The following is a 14,538-nucleotide window of genomic DNA, read 5'->3' as shown; positions in this document are numbered from 1 at the left end:
TCTCATTTTGTTGCTCCCAATTTAGTCTCTGCATTTCAGAACCCCCAAGCTGTCTCTACTTACCTGTCTAATGAATGCATCGAGGGTCGTATGGCCGGCCCGTACACCCACTTACCTCACGCAGATCTGCGCTGCTCCGGTGTAGGCGTGGTCCCCAAGAAGTCGGGTAAACTCCGCTAGATTATGCATTTATCTGCGCCTCAGGGCACTAGCATTAATGACGGTATAAGCCAAGACGAATTTTCACTGCACTATATGACTGTTGATGATGCGGTTCGGCTGCTGCACCGGCATGGCAAGGGGGCCCTGTTATCCAAAGTCGACCTACGCAATGCATTCCGACTATGTCCTGTGGCCCCGTCCGACTGGCCCTTGCTGGGCATTCACTGGGACAACGCATTCTACGTTGACAAATTCCTCCCCTTTGGCCTGCGGTCCTCACCATTTCTGTTCAACAGGCTCGCCGACGCCCTTTGCTGGGTAGCCACGAATAGATTCAATGTGCATGACCTGCTGCACTACCTCGATGATTTCCTCACAGTTCAACCCCCACAGCCGCCAAACCATGCTCGTCGGCAGTTTCACACGTTACTCGCAGTCATGGAGCACCTGCAAGTCCCGTTAGCCGAGGGCCCTGACAAGGTGTGCCCGCCGTCCACAACTGTCACATTTTTGGGCATAGAGTTAGATTCCCAAGCATGGGAGATGCGGCTGCCAGCCCCAAAGCTGTTGGAACTAAAGAGCACCCTTGACTCCTGGGTACACCGAGTACAGTGCACCAAACGGGAATTGCTCTCGTTGGCAGGCTCTTTGTCATTTGCCGCCAAAGTAGTACCGCCCGGGCGCACTTTCTGCCGCCGGCTCTTCGACGAGGCCAGCCAGTTCACGTCCCTTGACAGTACCCAGGGCCTGAACCAAGAGGCTCTAAACGATATATCCTGGTGGCACGCTTGCATTGAGTCATGGAACGGCCGATCACTACTGCTAGACCCATCCTGGTGCAAACCCACCGAGATGCAGCTGTTCACGGATGCTTCTGACCGTGGCTATGGCTTGGTCTGCGGCAAAGAATGGGCGTACGGCCAGTGGGAGGCACTCCACAAGGATCTGTCCATAGAATGGCGCGAGTTGTTTCCCATCGCCCTTATCTGCGTGACGCTAGGCAAACGACTTCGCAATCGCCGAATCTTAGTTCACTGCGACAACGAAGCGGTCTGCACAATCTGGCGCACAGGAACTTCTAGGTGCCCAGAGATCATGACACTTGTTAGGATTGCGTTGCTAGCGGCTGCCAAGCATAACATGGTTGTGTTTTTAGCACACATACGTGGTGTTGACAACGTTCTTGCTGACCGTTTGTCCCGGCTGCAGGTCGAGAGCTTCCGGAAGCTACATCCCCAGGCGTCTCCTGTCCCCATGTCGCTAGAAGTCCGGCAGCTGACACGCCTACTGACCACACCATGGGCCTCATCCTTGCGGGAGTGGCAACAAGTACCGCCCGGTCGTATGCTGCCGGTGTGACGGCATACGAGAGGTACACCAGCCTGCACCGTGTCGCACCATACCCGATTTAGGCCACCCGCCTACTGGATTTCCTAGCATACATGTCATCCAAGTGCCGACTGGCAACTCTCAAGGTCTACCTCCATGGCCTCCGGCATCACTGCGTGGTCAACCACCTGTCGTTGTCTCCGTTCCAGGACGGGCGACTGGACCTGCTGCTCCAGGGTATCGCCCGCAACCAGTGCACGAGCAGCCAGGTGCAGGAACGCCGTGCTGTCACGCAGCAACACCTCCGTGCAATCCAGGGCTTCCTGCCGCACTCCGGTCTATCGCCAGCGGACCAAGCCATGCTCTGGAGCGCTATCACACTCGCCTACTACGGGTTCCTGCGAGTCAGCGAGTATGCCTCCACCGACCCGCGGAAGATGCTGACGCAGGAACGCGTCTGCATCCGGGAGAACACAGTGAGGCTGGCCATCCCGTTCTCCAAAACAACGCAACTGGGAGAGGGCAGCGATGTGACAGTCGGCGCCACCAACGATAGCACCTGCCCTGTAGCCGCATTCTCGAAGTACGCACAGCTGCGCCCCCAAGTGGCGGGAGCGTATTTCCGCTACCAGTCTGGCCAGCCGCTTCGCCCCTCAGACATGAACGACTTACTCCGCCGAGCTCTCCCCGGCCAGAAGATCTCCAGCCATAGCCTGCGTATTGGTGCAGCCACTGCCGCCGGAAGGAATGGCCTGCCACCCTACGTCATCCAAAGGGCCGGCCGATGGCGGAGTAACGCTTACCTCCGGTATGTCCGTCTGTCAGAATCGGACATGGAGCCAATCGCGAAGGCACTAGCGACAGCGTGAGTACATGCACCGCCCTCCTAGCACTATCAGCTGCCTGAGTGACGGCACTGCCCCCTTGACACTATCTGCTGTATGAGTGACAGCACTGCCCCTCTAACACTACTCGCTATAGGTCGTGGTGACCACACTGCCCCCCTAAGCACTGCTAGCGGCAGGAACGTCCGCACTGCCCTCTTAGCATTCCTCTCTGTATGAGTGCTTTTGCTCTTCCGCGCTGCTCCCTGCATAGGTGATAGCACCTGTCCTCTTGACACTATCTGCTGTAGACTCAAATGAATTTATGTCCTTGAACGTCGCTGTGCACTTGCATGTAGTTCCCCTGTTAATGTCAGCTAGATTGGGGCTCACGCCTCCCCCAGCAATCTCATTTTTGGGTGGCATTCACATGGAGTGGGTGGCTGCAAAGCACCCCGTAAGCCTTTGAGCTGACACCCAACTCCAGGTTACCAGCCCCTCTGCATTCGTCCTACCATGCAGATGTCCGGGTGTAAGCGTAACCCCGTTAGCAGCCTACTTCCACATCTGTCCTACCATGTGGAAGTGCGGTGTAAGCCTAACCTTGTTAGCGGCCCCCTCCACATTCGTCCTACCATGTGGTGGCCTGGGTGTAAGCCTAACCCCATTTCCCCCGCGTGAGTTCCAGTCTAGCCCAAACCTTGTCTTCAATGTCTGTGCGTGCAGTGGGATGTTAAATCTCAGTTTATACGTAGTATTAACTGTAGTTAACACGGACGTAACGCTCTCTCAACGCGTGCCCGCCTGCGCTTACTGCACGTAGCACTCCATATATACCCGGAGCGATGCCGCTACTTCACACTGCATTCCACATCTACCCGTAGCGCTATCGTTGAGCTGTCCACGCACACCGCTGTGCACGTGACACGGGTACGGTTCGCGCCACGCGGGAGCGTGTTCCCCCTCTAGCTCTGTCGGCAGCTGAACCTACCAGCGCATCTGATCCCATATGTGCATGCACTCGTGTTCTTTGTTCCTGTTGTTGCTTACCACTCTCACTTGCTGTTTGCTCCAACACTAGCTCTTTGCCAAATTTTCCCCATCCCAACCCACCCAATTTGGCGTGGTACTAGTATCACAGTACTCATTACTACATACTATCCGAGTCACAAATAAATAAGGAACTCACGGAAAGGGTGGCATTCACATGGAGTGGGTGGCTGCAAAGCACCCCGTAAGCCTTTGAGCTGACACCCAACTCCAGGTTACCAGCCCCTCTGCATTCGTCCTACCATGCAGATGTCCGGGTGTAAGCGTAACCCCGTTAGCAGCCTACTTCCACATCTGTCCTACCATGTGGAAGTGCGGTGTAAGCCTAACCTTGTTAGCGGCCCCCTCCACATTCGTCCTACCATGTGGTGGCCTGGGTGTAAGCCTAACCCCATTTCCCCCGCGTGAGTTCCAGTCTAGCCCAAACCTTGTCTTCAATGTCTGTGCGTGCAGTGGGATGTTAAGTGAAGATAAAAGTTCCCAAAACTGCCTTCAAAATATTATAAATGTCATCAAAAGTGAATTATTTAATACTGGTGTGGTTTGTATATGTACAATGTACATTGTACATTTTGGTATCAATATTGCATTGTATGTAGAGGTAGCATTGCCGTTGTTTATCAGTGGGAAATTGCTGTGTGGTCACCAGGAGCAGCGCTTGACACTGGCACACTGAAGTACGAAATTAGAACGGTTCAGTATGCTTCACAAACAAGGAATGAATCTGCCCTACATGTAGGTGCAGTGACCGTGCAGAAGGGTGAGTCGTCAGGTAAAGCTGTTGCAGCTCTTCGCTAGTCCTTTTCTCTATCCTCCAGCGACTATGTGTCAAGCTGCAGCAAAAGCTCTGGACCTGAAATCTGTGATGGCCATCGGATGGAGAGGTTGTAGCATACCATCAATGGGCAGCGGGATCTCAGGCTGGGATACCATCATACCAGGCTGAGCAGCAGCACATGTCTCCTAAATGAGCTGCCTGGAAGGTGGCTTTGGCTATACGGATATACATCTAGTTATGGGAGTCTTGGAAGGGGGACGACTCATGGATAGCCCACTGGAGTCATGAAGAAGAGCTGTTATCGTGCCTCGTTGACAGATGTAGTCGCTGGAGGATAGAGAAAAGGACTAGCGAAGAGCCGCAACAGCGTTGTCTGACGACTCACCCTTCTGCACGAAAGTCTGGGGCAGATTCATTCCTTGTTGGTGAAGCATACTGAACAGTTCTTTTTTGGATGGAGAGCCAAGGATAAATTTATAGAAAGGAAAAAGGACCATTGAACTGCAAGCTATGCTAGAATATCCACGAACACCACCAGTTACTAAACAATCACCTTCCCTCATATGTTATCATCTACATGTAACTTAGAACCTTCCAAGTTGGAAGGCTGGTGTAGTGCGCATCCAAGATGTGCTAGAGCTGTTAGCCAGTTAGTTGTAGAACGTCAGTACCGTCGGTCAGTGTCGTGCAATGTTATCGCATGAGCTGATTGTTCAGTAACTAGTGGTGTTAGTGGATATTATAGCGTAGCTTGTAGTTCGATGGTCCTTTTTCTTTTCTGTAAATTCTTGTTTTGTACTTCTATATGCCAGTGTTAAGCTCTGCTCCTGGTGACCACACAGCAATTTCCCATTGATAAGTAACTGTGATACTACCTCTACATACAATGCAATATTGATACCAAATACATGTACAATGTACATTGTACATGTACAAACCACACCAGTATTAAATAATTCACTTTTGATGACATTTATAATATTTTGAAGGCAGTTTTGGGAACTTTTATCTTCACTTATGACTTTGACAGCCATTCATTATCTATTGACCCATATTGCATATCTCTTCAGCTAAAAAGAGGCAATTTACATGTACGTTGCTATGGTAACCATGGCAATTTTAGTAAATAGGCCATAACTCTTGAACGGACAACTTTGGCACATTCTGGTTTTCAGGGATCAGTTACTGGTTGTTATGCCATTCCAAATCCGTCAAAAAATCCTTCCTGGACAGGGTGTCACACAGCTCAGTTCTGATGACCCCCTGGCTCCTAGACTATAGGTGATGTTGGGCGAGCTGGCGACGATGTCCGTCAACATCTTGTGTGGCACGCCAACTAGACGCCCCGGCAACAGGCGCAAACATTGTTTATGGGTGTAGCCTGACAGGGCACATGCGTTATCAAAGTGGCTCATATAATTTACAAATTCTTGTCCAGGTTGACTGCCAAATGTGTCTGGGAGTAAGATCGGTTTGGACAGTGGACGTGCACGTGGTGCGTCTGTGTCTGGCAAGCGAAAACGATGGGACAACCCTTGTACCGGCGAACTCTCGCGCTCTTCAGCAATGCTCATGTCACAGCCAGCTTCAGCGAAGCTACGCTCTAACTTTTCTTGTCTCTTGGATTTCGCTGAACGGCCCATTGTGAAAAAAATTGTTTTTGTATTTTCGAAAAAAATAATCCTTTAATAACCGACGAGGAGACAACAGTCGTAAAATAGCAATGAAAAATATCAATTGTGCACTCATAACCATGTATATAAACAATTAAAATGAAACAATTCAAGAACGTTTTCGTGTGACTATCATCAGTGGAACATCGTCACATAGTAAGAATCACTAAAACAACCAGTTATATAGCTAGAGTAATATGAAAAGAAGCGTGAGAATGCAGCACAGCTAGCGGTTATGCATAACGCGTGTAGTGTGAACCTTTGCAGTGTATCTGAGAATGGTAGCAGTAGATGAATGGGGCAGCTGTGAGTGCGTGTGGACAAAGCAAAAGGAAAATGTTGTAGCACTCACACTTTTTAAATAATACGCACTCACCAGTTTTGTCCATCCCAGCGCGTCCACTCCAGCGCGAGGCATTTCAGCGCAACCACTTCAGCGCAAGGCATTTCAGTGCGAGTTAGTGTCAGCGCAAGGCACTTCAGCGCAAGGTAATGTCAGTGCAAGGCACTTGAGAGCGATGTACTGTCACCGCGCGGTAACGTGGGCACGAGGTAACGTCAGCGCCAGGTACTTCAGCGCATATCTGTCAGCGCGAAGCACTTTCGCGCGTACTTTAGTACGCAGTACTGCATCGATGGTGCCATCCCTCAACACCGTTGTTGGTCCTGACGTCCCTTCCATGGCAGCACCAAAGCGACATCGGAACGTTAGCATTCTCAATCCACTGTGTCCGTATGTAATCTGTCAATTGTTGAAGGTTTAAATCAGAGGCGATCTCCTCCAACCAATCGAAGGTGGCTGTGACCTGGTCTTCTGGCAAGAATGGCAATGCCATCAGTTGACAACAGCAATCCTGTAGGTCACCACCAGCATTGTGAAGTTCTTGCATGCCGGCTGCTTGAATCTTTCTCCAGATCACCTGAGTGAAATGGAACCGACAACCTTTCGACTTGGCGGCGGGAAATTTTTCTGCGAAACCAGCTATCATTCCTTGTTCGAAATCGGACATGCAGGTTGCGGGGTTGAGAGAAGGTAGTCCTTGGCTGTCTCAAATCTGTTCAGTTCCATTTTTGAGAGTTAGCTTGCATAGGAAAATTAAGGGAAATGATGGCCTATCCCCGAAAATACTGTGTCTTTTATAGGACGACTGGTGTACATGGCAGTGGTAATACCCGTACAAGTTGTCAATAGTCATTGATAGTCACTAATAGTCACTAATTGGTGCCCGTACGTACATTAACATGAACGGCGCTGAAGTGCCTCCCATGGAAAAAATCTGAGCTGAAGAAATTGGCGCTGACATGTCCTGCGCTTTAAAATGTCGCGCTGAAGTCATTGGCGCTATTAAGACACGGCGCTGAAATGGCACCAAGCTGAAATGCCTCGCGCTAAGGCGGTCGCGCTGAAGTGCACCATGCTAACATGGACGCGCTGTCGCGGGAGGTTACCGTTGGTGTATCTTATGTTCACTTTCCACCCGCATCTGAGCATTGGATGAGAGTCGCTGTGCCCTCAAGGATTGCGACTGTGCGACGGCCAACTTGACATCAGTAGGGACTGAAGATGCGTAGTCAACTAACAAACCACTGCTGTACGGCCTCTGAAATAGTCTATATGACAATTCGCCTGACTGTTGAAAAGCGATGGTGACATCTATATAGTCTACGCAGCCCCTGTCGCAGCTCAGATCATAGGTGAACGTGATTCGAGGGTGGACGTTGTTGAATCGGCCGATCAGCTCCATACGTCGCTGTTTTCCATGGATCCAGTGGATAATGATATCATCAATACGCCTTCTATACAGAATAGGCGCAAGGTGTGAGTCCTGGAGAATACGTGTTTCTATGGTGTGCATAAACAAAATCGCAAATGGTGGTGCAAGATTATTGCCCATAGCTACCCCGCCAAGCTGGTGGTAAATTTGCACATCACATCATTGTGAACCTGATTAAGGCAATTTGCCGAAATGTTGTAATATTGTGAAATGAGTTGAACTATTGCAGTGTTAATGGAAGAGAGCGTGTGGGCTCTACTACTTAAAACTGTTTATGAAACTGCAGGAAGCCTCCCCACTTTTACTTACTAAGTAAAGTAAGATATACAAATATCAACGGTGGGTATGTGTCATAGTTGTGGCCTGCATAGATTAGACTAAAAAATCTGGGGAAGATGCACTTCAACAGGAAACAGAACAGATTTTTCTTATTGAAAATGGAAGAAAATCATGTATTGACGCCTCTCCAAAAAACAACTCAAGAGACGCCGAACATATCAGTGATCCCCCCACAATTTTTTCGGACAGTCAACATAAGCACTACCCAAGGGACAAATTCCCAACTTTCCATGTTTGTTAATTTTTGGAGTTTGGTGGTCTGAGCCTCCTTAATTTGCGACCTTGAAACGGCTACAAGAATGGCGAACGGACCTCATCTTATGTTGAGTATGAATTAGACCCACTATTCTCCAGACACAATTCACAACGGGACAGGTAGGTGGAACGATATTTATTAGGGTAGACGAAGAGACGGAGACAAAGACGAACTACTACGACTACATTATGATTATTGACGAGAGCGAGATTATTGAAGAGAGAGAGAGACAGCTCGACTGAGAAACAACGCAAAATAAAGGGCCTGGTTAGCTATGGCAAACATGGGCGCGCAAGTGCCTACCCAGGCCAACGGAACGAAAGGTGAGTATGACGTAGTACGGGTGCATGCAGGCCGGCCAGCTTAGGAAATGTTGTATGGAAGATTGTACGGGAGGAGGTACCTAACATACCTCCCCTGAGCAAAAAAAGAAGCGCGACCTCGCGGGAAATATTAAGACGATGAGAAAACACACACACACACACACACACACACACACACAACGTATGGATCTCACATAGCCAGCAATCGCATGTCATCACGTACATTGAAAATCAACATAATTTTGCGAATCGACCTTTTTTTCAGGATCACTTTTCAACGAGGACGAAGCAAAGTCGGCCGAACGAAGCCTAGAGGAAGAAAATCACCCTCTCCACTTCACCATCACGATACTGACATAGATACGAGATGAAACAACTAAAAAATCCACAAGAAAACTGTACGACCATCATCGCGCTGACTTTGGTCTGACTTTGGTCTAAGAATTTCTATCACGATCACAAATGTACGAGGAGCACTCAAAAATCAGCCACAGACGTACCTTTATCGCTCTCTACTCCTTTTTCAAGGCACAAAAGTCAACTCTCCACTTTCAAACCAGGAACCAGACATACCAGTGGTCCTTTTCAGCTGCTCCACGAGCGCAGGAAATGTTCACCAAGGGGCGCAGAGCAGCATCCATTCCAGAAAAAGAGCTAAAATACGAGTGAGACTGCATGCCTGAGTACATGAGTACATGTATGAGTACATGCAGAAAATAGTCAATTTCAGCGTTTCTGCTCCAAACAGCAACTAGCTTCGACTAGAAACAAAGATTACACCAAAGGATCAAACAACAACCATTTTCTGCAGTTTTTTTGCAGATGGCTTCCTTGTGCTTGGCCCAGCACGCCAAAAATCACACCTCGGAGGAGTACAAAAATTACAACTCTCAGATGTCCTTGATTGCTGGCCATGAAAAACTGTTATACAGTGGACTACATGTTACATGAACTACAGTTTGTTCTGCTTCGCATGGCTAAACAGCTTAGTTATGCACTTTTTTGCAACCAGAATGATAGAGCGTGGCTCACCAACGGACCCCTAATATTGATGGCCGGAAACATTCGCGCACACACACTACAAAAAATCACGAAATAAATAAATATAGAGTATAATAGATGTAGGCGTGGCCAGACAACGAGTTAATTTTGAATAATAAAAATCCTTAAAAATTCCATTTTCTTTTCGACTCTCTCGTACACACCACAACAACAACAACAATAGAACTGCAGGGTCGCAGCAACAGCAGGGTCGCAGCAACAGCAGGGTCGCAGCAACAGCTGCTCCAAGAACAAAAAGAACGCCCCTGTACAGCAGCAGTGCAAGATAAAAAAGAACAAAAAGAACACTGTCTTCAGACCAGCATGCACCTTCATGTGCAGAACACTGTCTTCAGACCAGCATGCACCTTCATGTGCAGAACACTGTCTTCAGACCAGCATGCACCATCATGTGCAGAACACTGTCTTCAGACCAGCATGCACCTTTATGCACCTTCATGTGCATGCTGCAACTCCGCACTGTGCAGCCAGTGCGTACCACACTCCCAGCACAGTCGGTGAACTCTGGACTGTGCACCCGCGTTTCGAAAAGAACAGCATTTCTTGTTTACTTCGTTGCTCTCATCCAACAAGAAATGAGGCATAACGCGTTGTTGTCTGGCCATGTCTGCATCTATTATACTCTTAATTGCACTCATAAAATTGCTTTCTCCACGCCGACTCTTGAAATAAATAAACTGAAAATAAAGTTGACGAAGTAGGACGCACGAAAGAGAGAGAGAGAGAGAGAGAGAGAGAGAAACAATGAAAAATAGCTGACCTGCATGACTTGGACGAGATGAGGTAGACATAGACGAGACGAGGTTGACAGAGACGAGACGAGGTTGAAGACTAGACGAGACTGACGACGAGACGAATGCCGGGCGGTAGAGCAAGAGGGTCATGGGTTCTCAGCAATGGTCGGGCGCCAATGTTGAGTATGGATTAGACCCAATATTCTCCAGACACAATTCACAATGGGACAGGTAGGTGGAACGACATTTATTAGGGTAGACGAAGAGATGGAGACAAAGACGAACTACTACAACTACATTATGATTATTGACGAGAGCGAGATTATTGAAGAGAGAGAGCTCGACTGAGAAACAACGCAATATAAAGGGCCTGGTTAGCTATGGCAAACATGCGCGCGCAAGTAGCTACCCAGGCCAACGGAATGAAAGGTGAGTATGACGTAGTACGGGTGCATGCAGGCCGACCAGCTTAGGAAAGGTTGTAGGTAAGATTGTACGGGAGGAGGTACCGAACATTTAGCTTCAATTTATGAAAATTTAGGATGAGTCTTGGTTTGAAATTTTGACAAAGTCTTGTCTACCGGTACCGACGATCACCGGCGCGAACGGGTCACAAACCACTTTTGGTCAAAATTGTACGGGATCGGCGCCGGGGTAAATCGCAAGAGTTGGAGAGTGTCCAACTTTGCCGGCGGTCCCTTGTGATGATTTACCGTATGATTTTGTTGACTGCACTGGTTTACATAATCGCAATGCGCCGGGATAAGTTGCCAGAGGCCCACTCCCGGTGACTCCCGGCGCGTACCGGCGATATGTGAACCAACACTTTGAGCTTTGTCATCCAACGATTCTTCACCATGGAGTCAATGCGATGCTTTTGCTCGAAAGCCCAGGTTTTCAAACAACGTTGATCCCCAATTTGTAATGATCTGAAAATATTTTAGTGTGTTGCAAATTATTTATGATAACGGCCGCCGTGGGTCGAGTTTTGTATTGCTGGTGGTGAGGGTGTCACAATTGAGATGCGACTTGCTACAATGGCTTCTTCTTGTCCTGAGCTTTCTAATAAACAATGGATCAAAAAAATCCATCCCTTACAGAACTTTGAGCCGGTGATCTCATCACATTGCAAATGCCGACAATTCAGTGTAACAGATGTGGAAAGTGTGAATGGCTGCACGGCATATTCCAAGATGGGTGACTTACAGAATTTTTGTTGTATTCGGTATTCCACCCGGCACAATTGGTAATCCGCGAGACTGGCAATGTACAATGTACCGAGGTGCACCATCACACGAACATGGCGCTGGACAACTCATCACTGTAGTACCGGTGAGTACATAGTAGCAGATTACCAATGACAGTACAGTGTGGATTGATATCTGTTAGAAACAGGACACGAAGATGTTGGCCGTAGCCATCATCACATTCGCTCTCATGTTATTGGGTTCTTGGCACTTCTTCTTCAGATAAATACAAACACGAACAACAAACATGTTTAGCACCGCTGGATTAGTCACATAGTCTTTACCCATATCTGGAAACCAATGAGGCCAATAATGCTGACTGCGAGGGTATTAGTCCTAAGTTAATTCAGCGTAATGCATCACACAAGGAGCGAGGCCTCATGCCTTTCCACTAATCTACCAGCACTAAAACCTCAATGCCCTTGCCCTCTCTTTGAATGAAATCGCCAAAGACCACAACACGCAGACAACAGCACCAGAGACGAGAAATACGAGTCATAAACTGATCCACGGCAACAAAATAAACAATGACGGCAACAGTCGCGCAAGATATCATGCTCTCTGAAGCAATTTATGTACGGAAAATGTACGCCGACTGAATTTGATCTCGACTCACCTCAAATTCCATAATTCTCCGGGCTACGACTTTATTCTCCTTTTGACGATTTTTTCAATCTTGGGCTTCCTGGAAAGCTCGTCGCAAGAGGAGCCTACACTTGCCATTACGAATGTCAAAACTCTGGCGCTATATCCCAGTGTCTTAGTTGCCACGCCAATAATCCAACAGAAGTCGTCTTGCCATTTCGCTCTCAGCCTTGCTCGTAACAACTAATTACTTCAAAAGGTGTACAAACTGTCACTAGTCTGTATGCCATTTGGAACGTGTTTCACCGTCACTATATGCCCAGAATGATTGGGAAATCCCTCATTCAAATCTGCGCACGCGGCTATTGCGCGACATTCGCCGCGATTCGACTTTCAGGCTTCGTAACTCTGGAACCACACATCGGGGCTAGGCACCGGCGGATTATGCCGGCATAATTATTGGCATAATTTGGTGGTTGAACATTTGGAGCATAATTTGGCATCCTTTCGGAGCTAGGAGCGTAACTGCATGATTGCATCACAGTTCTAGTATGTAGGCTACACAATTGTATACAATGCACCTGATTTATTTATTTATTTATTTCTGCACCTCGTGGCATGTCAAGACAGACAATTGAATTGAGGAGAGGGTGAGACCAACCACGGAAGAAGAGAAAAAAGAAAATGAAGAGCACGTACACAAAGTGGGAAGGGATTAGCAACTTACAAAGCAATGGGATGCTCAGCGGGCTATGCAGCGGAAGTGGTGACTGTGACTTTGTTTACTGGGAGATACTGAAGTGCTGTCTGACGAGGGCACGGAATTTGGGCATATCTGGAGCTTGTCTAACACTGGGAGGCAGTTGGAGCCACGTGGAGTTGGAGGAAAAGAAAGGGGAATTTACGAATAGGGTAGACCTAGCTAGGGGGAGACGAACGCAGCTTCGGGTGGTGCCACATGAATTGAACCAATTAAGGGACTGTAAATGAGCAGGGTGCTGGTCAAGGAAAATTGAATGTGCCAGGGTGCACTTGGAAGCATCAAGGTAATGTTGCAGAGTGGTAGTGGATGCAGCAGCATACAAGTCTAGATTTGAGATATAACGATCAGTACGGAATATGATTCGCAGTATACGGCGATGGAGAACTTCTAATTTAGCTATGTGGGTTTTGTTAATGGTGGGCCAGGCAGGGAAGCCGTACGTGAAGAGGGGAAGAATGTATGATTTTAGAAGAGAAAAGGACATATGGATACGAGTTAAGAGTAACTCTCCATCACTGTAACATGATACTATATACAGTCAGAAAGTGCAATAACTAGGCACAAAACTGACAGAGTACTGAAACATTCGACGTCCTGACACCTAGCTTCATCACATCTCCGTAGCGCTAACCGACAGCCTTCCAACTTGGAAGGTTCAAGGTTATGGAAATACCAAAGACGGGAAGGCAAGCGCAACGAAAATGAGCAAAAACTACAGTCCCTTGAACACGTTGACTGTATTTTAACGGTCCTTTGACAGGAAAAGAAAGGACATCATTGAGTCACACTTACATTACAGCGTCACTTACCTTAAACTGAAGCACCATAGTGCTCGTCTCTACTGGTTGCAACACTGTTGAAAACCAGCACTGGGAAATGTTCTCAATTACAATGGTAAATTCAAATCCGGCCAACAAAACCCTATCGGAGACAACAGAAGGATAGGAACCATCGAGTTACCTTGAATCAATCACCACTCACCAAACAAAACTATCCAAAATGTTTCCACATACCAGCTGTTGGTGTATATTCCAGGATCAATTGGGTGTACCACACGGATCACGATAAGGTTCGTTTGCCTTGCGAAAATGAGCGCTGCATTCCGGAGCAAAGCCCTCAATGAAACAAATTATTTACTATTTGCTCGCTTTCGGCTTAGACTCTCTGCAAGCATTATGAAAAACACACGCACGAGGAGTGCCATGATATCTGTCTATGGTACTCCGTAGCAGCTCGGTTGGCTGCTGCACGTAGATATCCTTTGCTGACTTACTAACACAAGCCTAGGAAGTGAGCTACACGTACATGTACATGTACATGCACCCGTAACTAGATGGCTAATGTATACCAGGGCTATGGGTGACACGCGGTGGTCACATGTCAGTGCTACTGTACATGTCTGCTCGACATGTCATGAGCTCAAACACACAAGCTTATCGATAACGTGACATGTTACCGGAATATTTCCTAACTATACATGGGAAAGGATAAGACGCGATATAAAGCCAATCAGAGAACATGGCAGGCTGCTACACAGACTGTAGTCGAAAATAGTTCTTGGTCGGCTGATTTCAGCCTCGCATGACTTTTACATTGCGCCTGCGGGAAACCCGCTTATCAACTGCTTGTCATCAAGAT

The 14,538-nt window shown here is 47.9% G+C and overlaps 1 protein-coding gene across 1 annotated transcript in view; it reads right to left on the bottom strand.

Annotated features, from left to right (window-relative positions):
- The window catches only part of LOC135824392 (slit homolog 2 protein-like), a 97,985-nt gene extending 83,932 nt beyond the window's left edge, over positions 1–14,053 (bottom strand). The window contains exons 1-3 of the mRNA XM_065337123.1: positions 13,914–14,053; positions 13,710–13,821; positions 11,512–11,687 (exon numbers count right to left, since the gene is read on the bottom strand). Coding sequence (XP_065193195.1) covers positions 11,512–11,687; positions 13,710–13,727 — 194 coding nt within the window. The 5' untranslated portion in view covers positions 13,728–13,821; positions 13,914–14,053. The remainder of the gene's footprint in view (positions 1–11,511; positions 11,688–13,709; positions 13,822–13,913) is intronic.
- Positions 14,054–14,538: the final 485 nt, after the last annotated feature.

The sequence above is a fragment of the Sycon ciliatum genome, chromosome 9 (assembly GCF_964019385.1).
Source record: "Sycon ciliatum chromosome 9, ocSycCili1.1, whole genome shotgun sequence".
NCBI classification, from domain to species: Eukaryota; Metazoa; Porifera; class Calcarea; order Leucosolenida; family Sycettidae; genus Sycon; species Sycon ciliatum.
Note: the sequence above shows the minus strand (reverse complement) of the source record. Positions and strands in the feature narration are given on the sequence as shown.